General features: G+C 45.7%; 2 protein-coding genes and 1 long non-coding RNA gene across 3 annotated transcripts; all 3 read left to right on the plus strand.

The window, feature by feature from the left end:
• Positions 1 to 2,725: 2,725 nt before the first annotated feature.
• Positions 2,726 to 8,987, plus strand: cldn7a (claudin 7a). Its single transcript, XM_067261694.1, has 4 exons — positions 2,726 to 3,160; positions 5,224 to 5,388; positions 6,181 to 6,265; positions 6,496 to 8,987. Exons 1-4 carry the CDS (start codon positions 2,938 to 2,940, stop codon positions 6,656 to 6,658), a joined length of 636 nt encoding a protein of 211 aa, XP_067117795.1. The 5' UTR covers positions 2,726 to 2,937; the 3' UTR covers positions 6,659 to 8,987.
• Positions 8,988 to 11,297: 2,310 nt separating this feature from the next.
• LOC136967878 (uncharacterized) lies at positions 11,298 to 12,651 on the plus strand. The gene is made up of 4 exons (XR_010879535.1): positions 11,298 to 11,410; positions 11,866 to 11,934; positions 12,110 to 12,211; positions 12,326 to 12,651. It is a non-coding gene; the product is annotated as an uncharacterized lncRNA (long non-coding RNA).
• Positions 12,652 to 13,259: 608 nt separating this feature from the next.
• On the plus strand, positions 13,260 to 16,109 carry LOC136967867 (placenta-specific gene 8 protein-like). Its single transcript, XM_067261831.1, has 4 exons — positions 13,260 to 13,301; positions 13,605 to 13,733; positions 14,373 to 14,527; positions 15,732 to 16,109. The coding sequence occupies exons 2-4, from the start codon at positions 13,607 to 13,609 to the stop codon at positions 15,903 to 15,905; spliced, it is 456 nt and encodes a 151-aa protein (XP_067117932.1). The 5' UTR covers positions 13,260 to 13,301; positions 13,605 to 13,606; the 3' UTR covers positions 15,906 to 16,109.
• Positions 16,110 to 17,845: the final 1,736 nt, after the last annotated feature.

Here is a 17,845-nt window from a genome sequence, read left to right on the forward strand (position 1 = left end):
AAAGACCCCCAATCTCCTTGCATAAGAAGACTGGAGGGGTCCAGAGCGGAGCTGGGCGCCGCTGGCTTCAGCCAACACTGAGGCTTTCAGGGGGGAAAACCCTATGGTTTCCCTGTGTGGTTTATTGCTAACGCCTCGCTGGCTTCTAAGGAGGCTCCAACCGCACTCTAATCACTCCACTTGCTCACTTCAGACCTATAGGGGGGCCGAGGGAGGCCGAGAGGGGGGCCGAGAGGGGGGAAAACAGGCCCAGAAGTGTAAGGGCAAGTGTCCTTATTTGAAGCTGATTTAGCTGTTTTGCTGCTCTCCTCTCGCTGCTTTGTGCGGCCTGCTCAGCCGACAAGACGAATGTGTGTTTATGCAAAAAAAAAGGGTGTTGTGAAAAGAGAGAGGGTGAGAGAGAGGGTAGAAACCCCTGTTTCTTTTGTGTGCCTGGCAACTCTGGCCCTGGTTGGCATGCTTGCCAAGAGGACGTCAGATAAATCACGTAACCAAGGGTAACCATGCCAGTTTGTGCCGGAAAGAGGGGATTCCAGGAGCGTTCGTCTTCTTCCCTTCCTCCCTCTCCTCTGCCTCCTCATATATCCTCTTCTAGATATCCAGCTCTCTTCCTCTACCTTCTTCTCTCACCTCTCCTCCTCATCCTCTCATTTCCCTCCTCCTCTTCCTTGACTCCCGTTCTTGTTGCGGTCAAGCCATAGCAGGTCGTCCGATTTATAGGAAACGTCTCCCCAGCGACAAAAAGCTCATTGTTGATCTGCAAACCCCAGCATGAAGGCCCTAAGCCAGGCTCAGGTCCCAGCACCACACTGAGGGCAGGAAATGGAGGTAGAGAGGAGAAGGCGGGAATGGGAGGAGAGGTACAGAGAGAGGCGGAGGGGTGGAGGGGTTGGAGGTGGCAGCCAGGGGACATCCTGTTTTGTGGGAAACACCCATTCCAGCAGAAACACACATAACACTGTGATGGGTTCATCATAAAAGCGATGTTAATCTCGCACACCCGTACCTCGCTAACTCTTTCAGTAGTTTGGCGAGATAAACATTTCCTCATGGGCTGCTATGTTATTGCTAAGCAACTTTGAAATCGCGCACACATACTGTACTGTGCATGCATACATGCACATCTTCTCACACACACACACACACACACATACATGAAAACACACTCTTTCACCCACACACACAAACACAATGGTGCACGCACAGACACACACTGGCGCCAGTCTTGTGCTCCTGGGACAATGGCCCGTTTTGTTTCTGATCCCACCAGGAAGTAGCCACACTGGGTTGATTGATTAATCCAGAGGGACAGATGCTATGTAATTAGCCTGGAAGCTGCCCTGCAGACTAATGAGGCCAGCAACCCTGGGGTCAACTCATGCTATATCATCAACTCCTGGGGGTCAACTCATGCTATATCATCCACTAATGGGGGTCAACTCATGCTGTATGATCCACTCCAGGTGTCATGTAAAAGTTGTACAGTCCACCTTGGTGTCATGTAATAGTTGTAAAGTCAAATCCTGGTATATTTACATTACATTTTGTCATTTAGCAGACGCTCTTATCCAGAGCGACTTACAGTAAGTACAGGGACATTCCCCCCGAGACAAGTAGAGTGTGTGTGCCTTGCCCAAGGACACAACGTCATTTGACACAGCTAGGAATCGAACCAGCGACCTTCTGATTACTAGCCCAATTCTCTAACCGCTCAGCCACCTGACTCCCCCTGACTGGTATCATATAATAGTTGTACAGTCCTCTCCTGTTGTCATGGAGAAGCAACATGTGGGTATCCCCCAAGTCTGGTCTACAGCTGTTCACTCACAGGGATGTTGGTGTCTGTGTACAGTACATTGTCCGGGTAAGATGGTTTATTGGCGCGAGGAAATTCCTCGAGTCCCGTCTTAAAGTCTGAGACGGGACTATAACTTCTATAACGGTAAATGTGTCTGTAAAGAATTTAAGGACGATCGAAACCCATGGATGTTAGCTTTGTGAAGTGAATAGATGAATGGTCTTGGCCTGGGTTTTATGACTGCTATTTTAGTGTATAGCGTTCACGAGATCGGGGTACACCCTATTGTCTGGAGCGAAAGGGAACGTCAGACGGTTGGGGTACAGTGTGTTGTGTGGAGAGAAAGAGAAGCTGTGATTGAATTACAGCCGCTGTACCTATTTAGCGGATCTGGGACAGTGGTGTTAAAATCCCACGCTTGTTCTCACATGGATGCATGCATGCATACACAAAGAAAGCGAGAGGAAGTGATTAAAAAATGACAAAAATGATCATTTTAAAATGTGTTAAAAAATAAAATTAAAATAAATTTAAAATGTTTTACTCAAACGTCTGTCAGTAGCTATAACCCAAATTGTTAGAAGTGTGTGTTGGAATTTCGGTTGAGCTGCTGACAACCTAGTAATTGTGAGGTAAGTTTGAGATGTCTAATGTCTGCTGGGAAAGAACAACAGAGAAACACCTTTAAAAATAGCCTGGATACTGTCGGTGTGGTATGGGAACTTGCGCTCTCCTGTGACTGTAATATACATGGTAATAACCTGTTGCTGTTGTGAGTCAGGGGTCGGTAGCTTACTGGCTGTGACGTAGTCTGGTCCTTCGAGCAAAATCTTAGAAGGGAGGTATCACGACCTCATATATGCCTCTCACTAGTAGTAACACATCTCAATTCGCACACGCAGATACCAAGTCCTCCACGCTCCACGACAACCTTCCTAAACCTTGACTGCGCGATATTTTGCTGCATCAGTAAAGGGTATTTGACGATTTAACAGAAGGATATAGACTTCAGACAATAAAAGCTCACCTGCCTGTTTTGGACTCACTACGCAAGGGATTTCGTAATTGTTTAATTGCAAACCAAGCCACTTCTTTAGCAAACCATCTATAGTTGTCGAGTCGAGGTTTGTGTTTTTGAGATGGCAAGCACCGGGATTCAGCTTTTAGGATTTGCCCTTTCACTCATCGGTGTCATCGGGCTCATTGTCGGAACCATGCTTCCTCAGTGGAAGATGTCTGCGTATATCGGAGACAACATCATCACGGCGGTAGCGTTGTATCAGGGACTATGGATGTCGTGTGCTTCTCACAGCACCGGACAACTCCAATGTAAAGTCTACGACTCGATTCTGCAGCTTGATAGTAAGTAGAAATATATTACATTAAAGCATCGTTAAATATAACCCATCAAACCGCTATAGGCGGCACTCTCTGAGCGCAGTGCGTAAAATGCGCACGGGGCGCACAGTGGGTGCCGCCAATTGGCTGTTGATTTTGTTTGTTTTAGGAATAGGAAGGTCTGACACTAAGATTCAAATCAATGGTCAACTGGTAATACCGTAACTGTTGTAATGAAAGGTGCCCTAATAGAGCTGGCTGGTGTCACTTGTGCACTTTAGTCACCTCGGGTCAGTCTGCTGTTCTTCTGTTCCTTTCTAATCGCCTGCGGTATTACCATACAGTGGGCTATCGTTTCCTCATAAGTTATACCGTTTTTCCTTATTAGTGTGACACTGGTAGGACCTTTTAACATCGCTTTCGGTCAGTCCCACAGGTATTGTTTACATCAGCACATACAGTATCTGATGTGTCACTCACAACCCATCCCACTAGGACTTCCATCAAGCACATGATGGGGCTGGTACTGGAACTCTCATTCCAAACCCACTTCTCCGCTCCTCCAACACTTGCTTTTTGGCCCTCCGCCCACGGTGGAGTTTCCAGTCAGGTGACCGACAGCCTCCTCTCAGTCCCTGGCTGTTGACCATCAGCTCGGCCCTCCTCCCGTGGCGTTCTGGAGCCGCCTGTCCTCCCAGAGCCCCTCCATCCACATCGACCAGGCCCAGGAGCACAGCTGATGCATGGGCATGAGGGGTGCCAGGAAGGGGACCTTTATTTATGGTTCCAGCATCGTGCGCCCAGTCGAGGGTGTAGCCATAGAGACAGCACCACCAGGATACCCTGAGTGGGAATTCAGGCCCCCCCCCCCCTCCCCCACACACCCCCTTTCCACCCCTCTCACCTTAACCCTTAGCATCCTCTCCACAATGGGTGCTGCCCTCCTACCCGACCCCCCTCTACCAAGCTTCAAATTAGGTTCCTTTTGGGGTTGAAAAGAAAGACAGACACACACCCTACTCTTTTTCCGGTCTCAACCAGTTGGGACTGCACCTGATAGCAGTTCTTGAAGTTTGTGTGTTGGGCGGTGGTGGTGGTACTGGTGGTGGTGGTGGTGGGGGGGGGGGGTCCTGGGTGTAGAAGCAGGGAGAAAGGGGTTGAGGATTCTTGTGGGTGGGGGGGGGGGGGGGGGCACTGAGGTGAGGTGACATTCCGGGCCTGTTTTCATGAATCTGGAAAGGAGCCTCCATTGTTTGGGGTGAATGCAGCGGGGAGAGAGGTATTTCTTCTTCTGCTCTCGCTCCACCCTCCATCCCTCGCTCGCTCTAATGAGCCCTCTCACCCCATGGTTATACTACCTCTCCTTTCCCTCTCCTTCTCTGGACCAGTCTTTTCCCCCTCATTATCTAGCTCTTTCTCGTTCCTCTCTTTTCCCCTATCTTCCTATCTCTCCCTCTCCCCACCCCCCACCCCCCCTCTCTATGTGCCCTGGGGGGATGGCCAGGACTGGCACAGACTGGTTCTAGGTGGACAGAGCAAGTGGAGGGGCTCTGCCTGTGTTAGTTTTATAAGGGGGGTGACAGATTAGGCCTGTGACAGTTAGGCTTTCACCAGAATCCCCCCACCCCCTTTAAACAACAGCAGATTGGAGTGTGTGTGTGTGTGTGTGTGTGTGCGTGTGTGTGTGTCCCAGGCCCGTGGTTCCAGGACAAACACACATTCAAGTTCCACTGACAGCCTAATGTGAATGTAACTCACAATCTCAGGACACGCACATAAAACATCCCTGATGTATTGCACTGTGTTTATTAAGAGACCTTTCTTCTCACTCTCCCTCTCCCTCTCTCTCTGTCTCTCCCTCCCTCTCCCTCTCTCTCTCTCTCTCTCTCTCTATCTGTCTCTCTCTGTCTGCTGAACGTATCTACTTATCTGTTACGTACAGCAGCTGTATTAAGAGTTGTCAGTGTTGATGTCTCTATGCATCCCTTACTGTATCTCACCCTTCTCGAATTCTCCTTCGTAATCTCTCCTTCTCTCTCTTTCTCCCTCTCTCTCTCTCCCGTCCCGTCCCCCCCTTCCCATCCCAGGTGCCCTCCAGGCCACCCGCGCCCTCATGATCGTGGGCATCATCGTCTCCGTCGCCGGCCTGGGCGTGGCGTGCATGGGCATGAAGTGCACCACCTGCGGCGCGGGCGACAAAGTCCGCAAGTCTCGCGTCGCCATGACTGGTGGCATCATACTGCTGGTGGGAGGTGAGCAACCATGGAGGGAGGTAGAGGGGGAGGGAGGGGGTAGAGGGAGATAGATGGAGGGAGGGAGGGAGATAGATGGAGGGATGCAGGGAGGTGGAGGGAGATAGAAGGGGAGTGAGAGGGAGATAATCACTTTCAGCATGTCATGACTCAGGTGTAGTACGTCTAAAAATGGCTGTGCGTGGATTAGTCAGCTAAACAAGGGCTTGCGAGCTGGAGTCTTACGAGTATGTTTATAGTATCACCGTACGGGAAGTCTGTATTACGGGCATCAGGTCATTCTGTTTAGCAAGTGAAAGGTCGAACATTTCCTGATCCAGTCTGAAAAACTCAAGGCCTTCCAACTTGTTTCTTATGTAAGATCACATCCAAGCCAGACTGAGATCTGGGCTTATTCAACCGCTGTACAGGCTGTACATGAAGGGAAGTTCTTCAGATCTTGGCCCGTTTGTTCTGAACAAGAAGAGGACATTAGGTCCTCCGACCAGAAGCCCTCCCACCTACAGCCCCAAGCCCTGCTCAGGTCAAAGGTCATCTGTCATGAATGAGACCAGTTGTGCTATAGACTCTGTCACATAAAATGTCTTCACCGGGTCGTTACTGAGCCAAAGAGGATGAAAGACTGTAGAAGTCTCATAGTGGAGGGTCTGTAACCAGCCACCCTCCCTGGTCACCTCAAAGGGCACAAGTCTCTGATTGTCTTAATGAGGTCTAGGAGAGGAGCTCATCTCTCTCTCATGTCTGTTTGTCTGATGTCTCTGTGTGCGTCTGCTTGTGTGGTCCATCCTACAGCTCTGTGTGCCGTCGTAGCCTGCTCCTGGTTCGCCCACAACGTCATCCGCGCCTTCTATAACCCCTACACGCCTGTCAACACCAAGTGAGTGTCCGTGCGGTTCACGTGGTGGTTGTTGAGGGGTTCATATATCACCGAGCAGTTTCTGTTTTCGTTTTGAGCTGTTCATTCAGTCGTTCGGGTCGATATTATTGATCCCCCCCCAACACATTTCCAGAGAAGCCTCTCAGGAGTCCGTCTTCTCTCCTTCGTGTCTCACTCTCCCTCTTCTCCTTCGTGTCTCACTCTCCCTCTTCTCCTTCGCCACCGCACAGGTTCGAGTTTGGAGCGGCCATCTTCATCGCCTGGGGCGGCTCCCTTCTGGATGTGCTCGGGGGGGCCATGCTGGCCTCTTCGTGTCCCAGGAGGAAGCAGGTGTCCAAGTACCCACCCATGAGCTCCCCCCGTGCCCCCAGCAGCACCAAGGAGTATGTGTGAGCTCCCCCTGCTGCCTCGGCCCAGAACTGACCAGAACGAATGCAAAGTCAAGATGACAGATTCCCCCCCCTATTGGTAGGCCACGGAGCGGCGTGTGCCTTGTTACACTTTGCATTGAGGACAGTTGGGGATATGCGTCATTGGAAAGAGTTAGTGGATGTGATTATTGCAATAACAGATAGCCCCTCGACACCTTCAGCGACCACCACAGCTCTCACTCTTCTTTCAAATGGTGTCTCTCGCCCCCTCCAAACATTCCACAATTGTTTACGAGTGGACCTCACAAACACATTATAATTGGATCCCCCCTCGTATTAATGGACAGGTTCTTAGGGCGTACGTCGGCTTGTGTCGGAGCCAAGATGGCGTGTCTAGGCCAACAGTCGCAGCCCCCTGTGAGAAAACAGCACCGATTAGCTTTCCCCCGTGTAATTGAGAGTAATCAATTAAACTGTGGTGCTTGCAGGGGCACCTCCTACTCAACAAGCTCAGGGGTTACAGTGATATCTACGAAGAGGAAACTGTTCACTCGTGTTGACGTTTTACACAGTATTTACCAGACATAGCCTTACCAATAGCGCTTAGCGACAAACTAGGTGTGACTTCACACCGTGGAGATACAGTGATATTGTATTCCGGCACGGTGCCTCATGCTAGCTCTGACTTTACAGGATAAGGTGAATCGCACCAGCTACTTACCACAGAATACACACAAACACACAGTACACCCACACACAGTACACACATACACAGTACACACACAGATTTCATAGAGGGCTGTTACAAGCCCTGTCCTAATATGAAATACTTCTCAACACAGTCACCCTCGCACTGCAGGTGTCTTTAATGTCACATGGAGTGGGTGTTGTATTACTGTAACTCTCAACACAAGTTCCTGTTCTTTTTTATTGTGTTTCCTTGGATTCGATGTTGAGAATGTAGGACATTTTTGTCTTGATGTAAAATGTAGCACTCCAACAGCATAGCTCAATAATAGTGTAGCCTAGACTATCTCTGTGGCTTCGGTTTTCGAAAAAAGTTTATATTATGTGTGAGATGTACAAGGTGAAAGTTCAACTGACTATGTTTTTGCCTCAATGAGATTCTTAAAGGAACTGAGTGTTGGAAGAACTGTTGTTAAATGAAGATATTTCTGAAACATTTTCTTGAGTTTTTTTAAGTACCGTGCATCCTACATGTTTTTGTTTTTGTCTTTTACCATTTTTATGACCAACCAATTGACATGTATCATGAAGGATAGGTATACATTTATTGTTGTTATTCTCTCTCCGTATAATTGTTTATGTACTGTTTAAGTGTACCCTAAAGCAACATTTCTGGAATATAAAAACACATTGCGATATCAAACGTGTGGATTGTAATTACAGTAACACCATAAATGAAGCAGACATGGACTCAAACGAAGCTCTGAAAATACCACAGGCATTGTTTTTATTTCTATCAAAGCATGATGCAAGAAAGCCACCATCATCATGCAAATATTCACAATTTACAAACCAACCACTCAATCAAACAGTACAACGTGATTGGGCAAGCAGTCCTGAAGTCTGACCTATGAACTGCAAACCTCCTTGGGAACAAACTAAATCGTTAGTAACCTTCAGATCCCTTTTTTACATCCAATCAGATCTCTGCAGGAGACTGAGGGTGGGGCTTAACAGTTTATATGCGCAGGGTCCCTATTGACCAACATAAACAAGATAAAACAATTGAGTCACTGATAATGGACCCTTTCAAGACACTGATTTGGTGAACTTAGTCCAAATATTCCTTAAGAAACATGTGATAAGATGTTTCCATAGCAAAGAGAGTAGCCCTTGAAACTGGAAATTGGTTTATAATTATTTTGATGCTTCAATAGACTCCATGCATAGAAATATGGTAAGTTTGAACACAGTGTACAAAAGTCATTCCAACAAAGTGCAAATTGTTACACCATAACTCAACAAGAACACAACATATTCCAAGATATGTTTAAAATAACGGCCTTTTGTAATCTTTTTTCTTTTTTTTCTTTACAGAGTAATAAACCAAACTTACTAAGAATACTAAAGTATTTCTTTTACAACAATAAATTAATCCTTATACAGCTTTAAGAAAACATTCTCAAAATAACTATAAACATTCCACAGAAAAAGTATACACCTGGTTTAAGAGTACCACAGAGATTTAAACCACAATCTGAACCCAATGTTCTACTTGAACGTTAAACGTTAACAGTTGTCCTTCCGACACGAAACACCTAACTCGAGGAAACAGTAGCTAAACCGTGGCTAACTTTCTACCAGCGAACCATAGTTCTAAATTTACCTCATTTAACCAGTGCAGAATTCATAAACGTAGCTCTTGAGAAGCTCAATAGATTTAAGTATGCTGCCCTGTCCCACCACACACCATGTTTACTGCCAAGGTAGGGCAAGGTAAAGTCAGCCATTCACACATTCAGTTCATTCACAGCTTAACAGTTGATACGTTAGATACACTAAACAAGCCATCAATGCAAAGGAGTAGAATTCTGGCCACAGGGTGGGTCACTTTCTGTGCCGTGCCATGTTGCAGAGAGCTCTCCTAAAAGGTCACTTGAAAAGATCCAAGGCCATTTCTGATTTGAGTTTTTGGCGTCCCCGAGGGGAGGAGGTGAGAAGGGGATGGGTGAGTGGGGGGGGGGGGGCGTATTTGGCACGGCCGACGTACGTTTAAGAGATGGGTGAGAGAACGGGACACTGTCCGTTATTGTTCATGAGGTCATCCAGGTCCTCGTCCCCCAGGTCAACTGGAAGAGAGAAGGAACATTCGAATAAGCTGCACTTGTGACAGATTTACAGAATGGTTCTCATGCCTCTTATTGGTCTGGGAGACTAGGCTGTAATAAGAATTCCTTTAGATGACAGTGTTTAGGGAACATTCTCATTTTTGATATATAGGCATGCTAGGCCAGGTAACCTCTGGTCGCACTTCTAGTCAAAGAAAAACAGGTGCTCATCTGGCTTTGCTTACCTTTCTTAGATCTGCCGATTTGTCCGAGTTTAGGTGCCCGCTGGCCAAGTCTTTGCGGGTTAGCTACCACACCGTGTCCGTTGAGAGCCACCTGAGAACGTCCTGCATTATACTGGCCCGCGTTGGGCTGCCGCGGGCCATTTGCTGGGATCAATTCGGGTATCCCGGACGCTCCGTACATCTCTGCTACACTGAGCCGGTGCTTCGTCGTTATGTCCACTAGATGTCCTCAGAATGTCCTTGTTTTACGGCTCGACAGTCTTCACTTCCGCAGTGCCGATAAACGATAAAACTGTGAATTGTAGAGGCAGAAACCACTAAAATATCAACTAATGCTCTAGGTGAGATTAAAAACAAGCTACTTGGTATGACAACCAATTGATTGTCAATTACACAAACTTGAATGTTATTATTAGGGTTCATAGCTTGTTACGAACGGAATGTAGAAAGAACGAATGAGCACTTACATAATTCTTACATAGGCTACTAGTCAACATATAATTCCACTATATGCCCATGTGTTGGACATACCTAGATATTATTTCTAGCATGTCAACTAATTCTTAAAATGTCATATATCAAGTTTCTAGATCCACTTGTATCTAAATAAATGAACGTTTCTTTACACTTGTAGCCTATGCTGTTTCCAACATTATAACATGAAACCATTTACCTATAGCCTATACCCATTATTATCAGTAGTCTTACCTTTGAGATTTTCGCGTTATGTTTCGACTAAATTCCTTCTCAAAGACGATCTGACTCCGTAATACGGCGTTGTTGTTTATCAGATCCTTTGGAGTGACACTCAGGAAGCCTCAACTTAAAGGAGAAGCACATTTCGTCGTTACTCTCACTGGGGATTTCCTTGTGTTGCGTCTGAGTCACTTATGGACCAAGTACGTCATCGCAAGGACTTTTATATGGCACAGAATGAGTACACGATTGGCATATTTGTGAACACCCACATGTAAACACTAACCTCGCGAAGTGTATCTGCGCATGAACATAAACATCGTGACTCAACTGTCAGCCTAATGAACAACTAGGTGACCGTTGTGATGAAAATGCCAACACACACACTCATATCGAAGTCATATTTCGAAAATTTATCAAAGTCTTAGTGACATGCTCAATTATTTACCAGTATGTAACTAATTAGATACTAGCATTTTAATACGAATTTCCGTAAGCAAAACTAATTTAGAACAATGACCTGCTAAAATCTAATAACACAGCATGTGTTGACTAACTTAATAATAATAATCCCTAATTTCCCCATTGTGGGACGAATAAAGGTAGGCTATATCTTATCTTAGGCGAGAGTGTTAAGGCTACTGCGTGCTGGCGTAGGCCCTCAATATTCTCAATCCCTATGAGGCATGTCACGGGTAAACTAATGCGCAGTGGAGCAGAAAACCTGGAGCAGGACATGTTCAAACCCATCATCAGAGCAGAGGCATTATCACCAACGGCCGTAACCCCCACCACCCCCACTACTACCCACCTACTACCTCCACCTCCCATTAGAATGAGACTTCCTTACAGGTGAATAGGAGGTGAGGGGGTGGGTCACATTGATATCTGAGATGGAATAAAACCCTAATCCCTCCACTTACCCCCAGATCCCACGTCAGAAGCAGACAAACGACTTAACCGCTGACATCATGTCCAAGCAAATCTCTGTCGCTCTGCTGTTGGTCATCCTAACTTCCATCTGGAGTGAAAACACAGGTATTATTTTAATATATATATATGGCACAGAAATGTAGATGTTGGCATTTAACTGCGTGTATAGGTGTGCTTCATTATTGCATCTTGCACTGCATGCCAGAGGTGTTCAGTATTCTGTCATTGTAAACCTTGCAATCTGTTTTATGTACAATCAAACCATTTTTTTACATGTTGTAGGCCTATGTGATGCCTCCCACCCACAGACAGCATAGCCTAAAATAAGGACATAGGCTACCTAATTCCAGGATAAACTCGACTTTTAACCACGATTCAGTAGCTATTTGTTAATACTTGACTGGGGGTCAAGTATTAACCGTCACCCACTGTGAGGAAAACCTTGTGGACCAGTTCCGTAAAGACAAACTGAGAAGTAAATGGAACACACCTGACCTAACTGTCCTCGGTGTGCTTCATATTCTGTTCTTCTGTAGGGTCATCTGCCAGGCTACCTTTAGTGTCATCTGCCAGGCTGCCTGTCGGCCCTTCACAAATGCCCTTAGTACGGCACGGATGCAGATGTCAAGGTGAGGCCCGTCTGTCAGCTTGATGTGTATTACAATAAAGGAGTCATATAGATAGATTTGTGTTTGGTGTGTATCACAATGAAGGAGTCGAATAGACAGATTCATGTTCGATGTGTATTGGAATGTAAGGAGTAACTGGATGGCTCGACTGTAACAATGCTCTCTCTGCTTTCAGTTCTTGTTGGAAAAGAGACGTGTCGCAAGCCAGGCATCCCGAAAACCAAGAAGGAGAAAGAAGATGTGAGGAAATGCTTTTGCAGTAAAACACTCCCGCATGGTGAGTAAGAGGGTGCAGAGGAGCATTAAAGAGAAAGTGGTTTTGTGAATTGGTTTGCTACTGACTGATTACGCTTATCAACTAATATCTGCCTGTCTGTCTGTGTCTTTGTAGAATCCATCTTCAAGAAAGCATGTAAACCCTTCCTCAGGCGCCCTTTACCCCCTTCTATCCCTTTTATCTAAGATGATATCTTCAGCAATATGGTGGTCACTTTTGAATGGTTTATCAAGGGCTTTTTTCTGTTTTTCTGTTTTGAATGATGTGTGTTGTTTAATTCTTCTCTTATACTGATGTGTATTTGGTTTCATAAAAAGAGCCCTGTGTGTCACTGTAACACCCTGTCAAAATAAAGGTCAAATGAACTAAATAAACACAATTGTCTCGTGTGATCAAAGTCACCCAATGTAAATTTTAATAAACAAATCATTTCTAAAGCAGATGATTCAACTTGTGCATTTGATGTCGGTAATTAATTGGTAGGCTATACTGAGTTAGGGCTTTTTTGATGTCAAACTCCAATAATATTGTGGGTCCATCAGACCCATGAACATTGGGTGAGTAACACAAATATAAACACCACTCAAGGGATAAACACACACACTCACACGCTTCCAAATACACACTCACACTTATACACACAGAGTCACATACACACAATGGTAATGGAAAATCACAGCGGGTATAGGAAGACGAAGGATATGAAATGTAGAGCAGCATGCCTCAGGTGAATCTCTGTAGGTCCAGAAGGAACTTAGGAACAGGACTTACAGAATCCTATGAATGAATTGAAAAGAACAGTCACCTGTGAACCAAAACAAGTTCAGTTTGGATTCTCATGAGAACAGGAGAGTTTTTTCCCCTCTGTGGATGTTTAGTGTTGACACAACACTGGAGCAACAAGGAGATAACCGGCTAGATGACAGGATGAGAGAGAGAGAGAGAGAGAGAGAGAGAGAGAGAGAGAGAGAGAGAGAGAGAGAGAGAGAGCATGTTAGATAGAGATCACAAGAGATAGACAGAGCATAGACAGAAAGATAAAAGTCAGCTTCCATTTGGTCTATCTGGCAGCGCGGAGACATTCCAGCAGGTAGTAAATGTACCTTGAGTTGTTTATCTGTTACCTAAATCGGCAGCTCTCTAAATATTTACATTTTTGTTCATTTCCAAAACATTACAGAACAGTAAGATTTGTAATCTTTCCTATCCTAAATAAATGAATTACACATAGTTAGGTGTTAGGGTTAGGGTTTGTAAAGGCACATGTACTGTGAGTGTGTGTGTGTGTGTCTGTCTCTCCCCCTGCGCCCTGGGCAGAGGGAGAGACGGACACACACAGCCACCCTGTAGCTGTGTGTGTGTGTGTCCGTCTCTCCCTCTGCGCCCTGGGCAGACATGGACAGAGAGGCTCTGCTCCTCCCCTCTCCCCAGCTCCAGGTGGTGAGGGAACAGCCAGGGAGCCAGGCCCAGGAAGGCCACTGGAGCACCGGCCTCTGTGAATGCCACCAGGACCTGGGAGACAGTAAGAGCCTGCTGGAGCGCTCTGTCTGTCTGTCTGTCTGTCTCTCTCTCTCTCTCTCTCTCTCTCTCTCTCTCTCTCTCTCTCTCTCTGTCTGTCTGTCTGTCTGTCTGTCTGTCTGTCTGTCTGTCTGTCTGTCTCTCTCTCTCTCTCTCTCTCTCTCTCTCTCTCTCTCTCTCTCTCTCTCTCTCTCTCTCTCTCTCTGTCTGTCTCTCTCTCTCTCTCTCTCTGTCTGTCTGTCTGTCTGTCTGTCTCTCTCTCTCTCTCTCTCTCTCTCTCTCTGTCTGTCTGTCTGTCTGTCTGTCTGTCTGTCTGTCTGTCTGTCTGTCTGTCTGTCTCTCTCCCTCTCTCTCCCTCTCTCTCTGTCTTTCACTCTTGCTCTACCTGAATAGGTTACCTATTTTATTGTCTACTAAGTCTTGCCAGGCCAGATTCCGAGTGTCTTCTGTAACTCTTGTCTAACAGGGTGTGAATATTTCAGTAAACATTTCCTCTTACTCTGTAACCCACACATGAACACACTCCACCACTGGGAGGAAATGATTACAATAGGGCAGAAGACTACCAGTGTCTGTGTGTGTTTGTGTGTGATGATTACGTGTGTGTGTGTGTGTGTGTGTGTGTGTGTATGTGTGGTTCCAGGCTGTTTCGCGCTGTGCTGCCTGCCTGTGTACACCTGCAAGGTGGCCTGGTCAGTGGGGGCGTGTCCCTGCCTGCCTCTGCTGGACTGCATCAGCTGTGTACCCGCTGCCTCTCTGGCCATGAGGGCTTCTGTCCGGGAGCGGTACGGCATCCAGGTACACGCACAGGTGGCATTGGTCTTCCTGTTAGAAAAACAAACAGTAATGACATGACAGTGATGCTTTTACAGGTTAGATGATGCATACTACACACACACGATCCCCAAATGATTCAAAGAATCCCCCCCCAATGCATTCTTTGCATTGCCAAATTTCCATCGTGTACAGCGTGTTGATTTTAATACAGCCACTGCAAAAAGACAATCCTGTGTGTTGTATGAACCAGAAGGAATGGCATTGTAACTTGATAATACTGCGGCTTTAAGGGATGATTAGCCCACACACATTCCAGAGTAGGCATTGTTGAAACTGGTTGTTTGGCAACATTGCTCCAGCTCCTGGCTCCCTGGTCCACCAGCTCTGATCTGCATCAGTTCCCCACAGACAGGGGGGCAGGTTGTGTACTGGATCTGGTACATAACCTGCCGTCAGCCATGACATGCATGGCGTGCTGGAGCCAGGAGACTTGGGGAGATATCACAAACTAAAAGATGCAGAGATTAGGAAGAGAGAGAGAGAGAGAGAGAGAGAGAGAGAGAGAGAGAGAGAGAGAGAGAGAGAGAGAGAGAGAGAGAGAGAGAGAGTAAATAGGGTGAAAGTGAGTCAGAGAGAGATAGAAAGATAGAAGTATAAGATGAGATAGAGAGACTGAAAGAGAGGAAGGAAGAGACAGAAGAAGAGAGAGAATGAGAGAGAGACATTGGCAGTAGTCTGAGACTTGCTATAGGAGCTGATGCTGACTCAGAGAGGTGGTGTGGGAGGCATGCAGCCCCTGAAAGAAGCTACCGGTCACAGGATGAATAGGAGACTATTCTTAGGACAAATCCTATGCATCTGTTGATACATGTGGTTTGAGAGGGCCTTTTTACCTACTAAAATATGTAATAGTATTAAAATGTACATTTAGATTAATAGTCACAGTCATATATTATATAGGTTTCATTCCAGCTCTTATGATTAAACAAATGATTAATTCATGGATGACCTCAATGGGACCATCACATCTGCAGTACTACACTTCTGCCACCAGAGTGCACGATTCTGCAGATAATAGCACATGTCTTTACTGACTTGTCAACTGTCAGTTGAGAATAAACTTCACTTGTTTAACAAAACCAGATAGACCATAAATGGTGTCACTCTGTACTCATTGCAACTGTGTACTGTTTAATGATCTGTGTGGTTGTGTTGTGTTTTATAGGGGGGAGTGTGGAGTGACTGTTTCTACGGTTGCTGTTGCTACCCACTCTCCTGGTGCCAGATCTCCCGTGAGCTCAAAAGACGAGCAGCAGTCTATGCTAACTCCCCCCCCTCCTCCTCCTCCTCGGCCCGATACATCGCTCTCACCTCCCTGCAGGGGGCGCACTTGATTTAGAAGAGGCAGGATCTGACAAATGAGCCTGGACCACATGGGCTCAATTATATCATTTAATCAATTACCTTTAAACTCCTACTCCTTAACTTGGTCCCCTCCCACATCTATGGTTGGTTATCACCCACGTCTATACTACGCCTTCTAGCTTACGTTCGACCTCTATATGAACTGCAAACGACTGTTGATTGGATGTTTTTTGTATTTCTTGCCTTCTTTTAAAATTCTCAAAAATCTGTATTGTCTGTGTTTTGTCTGTTTTCTTTGAAAGTGAAGACAAGATACAGAAACATTTCGTTTGCATTCAGAAAACAGAACAGAAAAACAGAAGGAAGAGATTTACACACACACAAGTTTCAGTGTGACCATTCTCATGGAAATGTCATCAGGAACTGGTCTGTCAACTTTGAGTGACTTAATATAATGAAAGAGTAGAAAATACATTAGAACAGGTTTTCCAAATAGTTAATTCTGTAGCTGGCTGGCAATAATGTGAATTAACTGTTTTTTCACACTGACTTGGCTACATTAGGTTAGCCAAGAGCTGACCAGAGAAACCCCTGGCTACCAAACAATGTTGTGGAGGGTGAGATGTTCAGAATAGCCAAAAGAGCAGCTTGCAATTGCATGTGGCGTCATTGTAGTGTTTACATTCCAATGTTTCACAAGATTAGTACGAGCTAGCATGTACAGTTGTCAACACCAAGCATGAAAAACACAACCATCTTGCCTGGCGTGTTCTTCTGATAATAAGATCCCAAACATGTCACCATTCTAAGATCGTCAAGCTGGCATGTTTGGCAAGGGATCATCACATACCTGAGACAGAGATTTACCATTAACTACTTACACATTGTTGTAAGACTTCTTTAAGCTGAATGGTTGCAGTCTGTCTTGTTACTGCAATAGCAGGATTAGTTGATTAGGCATGCATGATGATTTACTTTTTATCAAGTGGCACCTGACACTTAAAATATTAAATATTACTAGATTATCAGTATTAAATTCCAATAGCTCATCTTACATGAAAAGGGCTGTGGAATTAGGTAAAATCTGTCTGGTTTTGTCTTGACACTTAATAGTCAGGGGCGCAAAAAGTGGGTAGGCGCCCTTATGCGCATAGGATAATAGGGGCGCCTATGCACGTTTTTGTTAGTATTCTCATTAGGGTTCCTCCTGTAGGAGGGAAAAGAGAAACTCTCAGAGGGGGGGGGGGGGGGGGGGGGGGCGCCAAAGGGGTTGCATATCCCTCCGACACTGGGTAGTTGCGCCCCTGTTAATAGTGAATTAAGCTTTACTTCTAGTTCCCAGTATGCAACAAGTGCTACCTGTCCAGGTGAACTTGGCTTTCTTTTTGTCAATATCTGACAAATCTTTAGTACTGTCTCTACAACCCAATGTCAAAGGATGTTTCCACAGCCCTGGGCTCTCGGCCAAGATTTTCTTCCATCACCAGAGCAAACGTATCCTGTAATAGGAGCCAATTATTTTCCTTTACCATCTGTATGGACAACGGACATATAGATAAGAGTGAACACATGCCCTCCTGTTTGGTGGTAGCTTAGCAACGATGCTAAGACCCTCCCTCTATTTCAAAGAAACACCCTTTTATAAACAAATTACTAAATATTTAATGTTATTGACATATTTGACTGAAGCAGTGTGTTGGATGGTGATGATGTCATGCTCGCATGTAAAAAGGTTGAAGCTTAGCTTGGTCGTACAACAAAAGCCTAGTTGAATTAACTAGGTTTCTAGCAGAAGATCATCACAGCCAAGTGGGCCATGCATGACTAAATGCATTGAATGCATCCGCTAGAAAAAGTCCAATAAGGACATTCTAAGTATTTGTGGTATAGTTCTGTACAGAACTGAGTCCTATGACAGGATAAATACTATTACTGTGTCTTGTCACCTTTGTCACAAACATCACCTTTGGAGTC

Source organism: Osmerus mordax, chromosome 23, assembly GCF_038355195.1.
Source record: "Osmerus mordax isolate fOsmMor3 chromosome 23, fOsmMor3.pri, whole genome shotgun sequence".
Lineage (NCBI taxonomy): Eukaryota > Metazoa > Chordata > Actinopteri > Osmeriformes > Osmeridae > Osmerus > Osmerus mordax.